At 71.6% G+C, this 423-nt stretch overlaps 1 protein-coding gene across 1 annotated transcript in view; it reads right to left on the bottom strand.

Annotated features, from left to right (window-relative positions):
* CD5 (CD5 molecule) overlaps nt 1-423 on the bottom strand; it is a 6,597-nt gene that overhangs the window by 3,558 nt on the left and 2,616 nt on the right. The window contains 3 exon segments of the mRNA XM_019470974.1: nt 5-52; nt 133-163; nt 166-422. Of these exon segments, the coding sequence (XP_019326519.1) occupies nt 5-52; nt 133-163; nt 166-422 (336 nt within the window).

Here is a 423-nt window from a genome sequence, read left to right as displayed (position 1 = left end):
GGGTGCGCCGGGCGGGTGGTCGGCGGGGGCTCGGGAGTGGTTTTCACCGGCTCTGAAACGAGAAGAGAGGGGCCAGGTCGGGGCGGCTGGTCCCCGGGGCCGGGGGTGGCCGGGGTGGGGGTCCAGGCTCACCGCTGCAAGCGAGGACGGCATGCTCTGTTCTGTGCAGTTCGCTGGCTTGCTGCACCCTGCCGGGCCGGCCGCCGACTCCAGGCACTTCAGCAGCCACATGTATGGCTCCTTCCCACCAGTGGAGACGAGCTGGAGGGGCTCGGCGATGGGGGGGATGCAGCCCAGCCGTTGGCAGATGCCGTCCACGACGACTTCGCTCACACTGTCCCGGCACACGCGGCTCCACCTGCCCTCCCACTTCACCTCCAGTATCCCGGTGCAGCGGCAGCCGCCGCCGGGGGGGTGGCGGCC

This window comes from Aptenodytes forsteri, unplaced genomic scaffold, assembly GCF_000699145.1.
Source record: "Aptenodytes forsteri isolate BGI_AS27 unplaced genomic scaffold, ASM69914v1 Scaffold506, whole genome shotgun sequence".
Classification (NCBI taxonomy): Eukaryota; Metazoa; Chordata; class Aves; order Sphenisciformes; family Spheniscidae; genus Aptenodytes; species Aptenodytes forsteri.
This window is presented reverse-complemented; position numbering and strand designations above follow the sequence as displayed.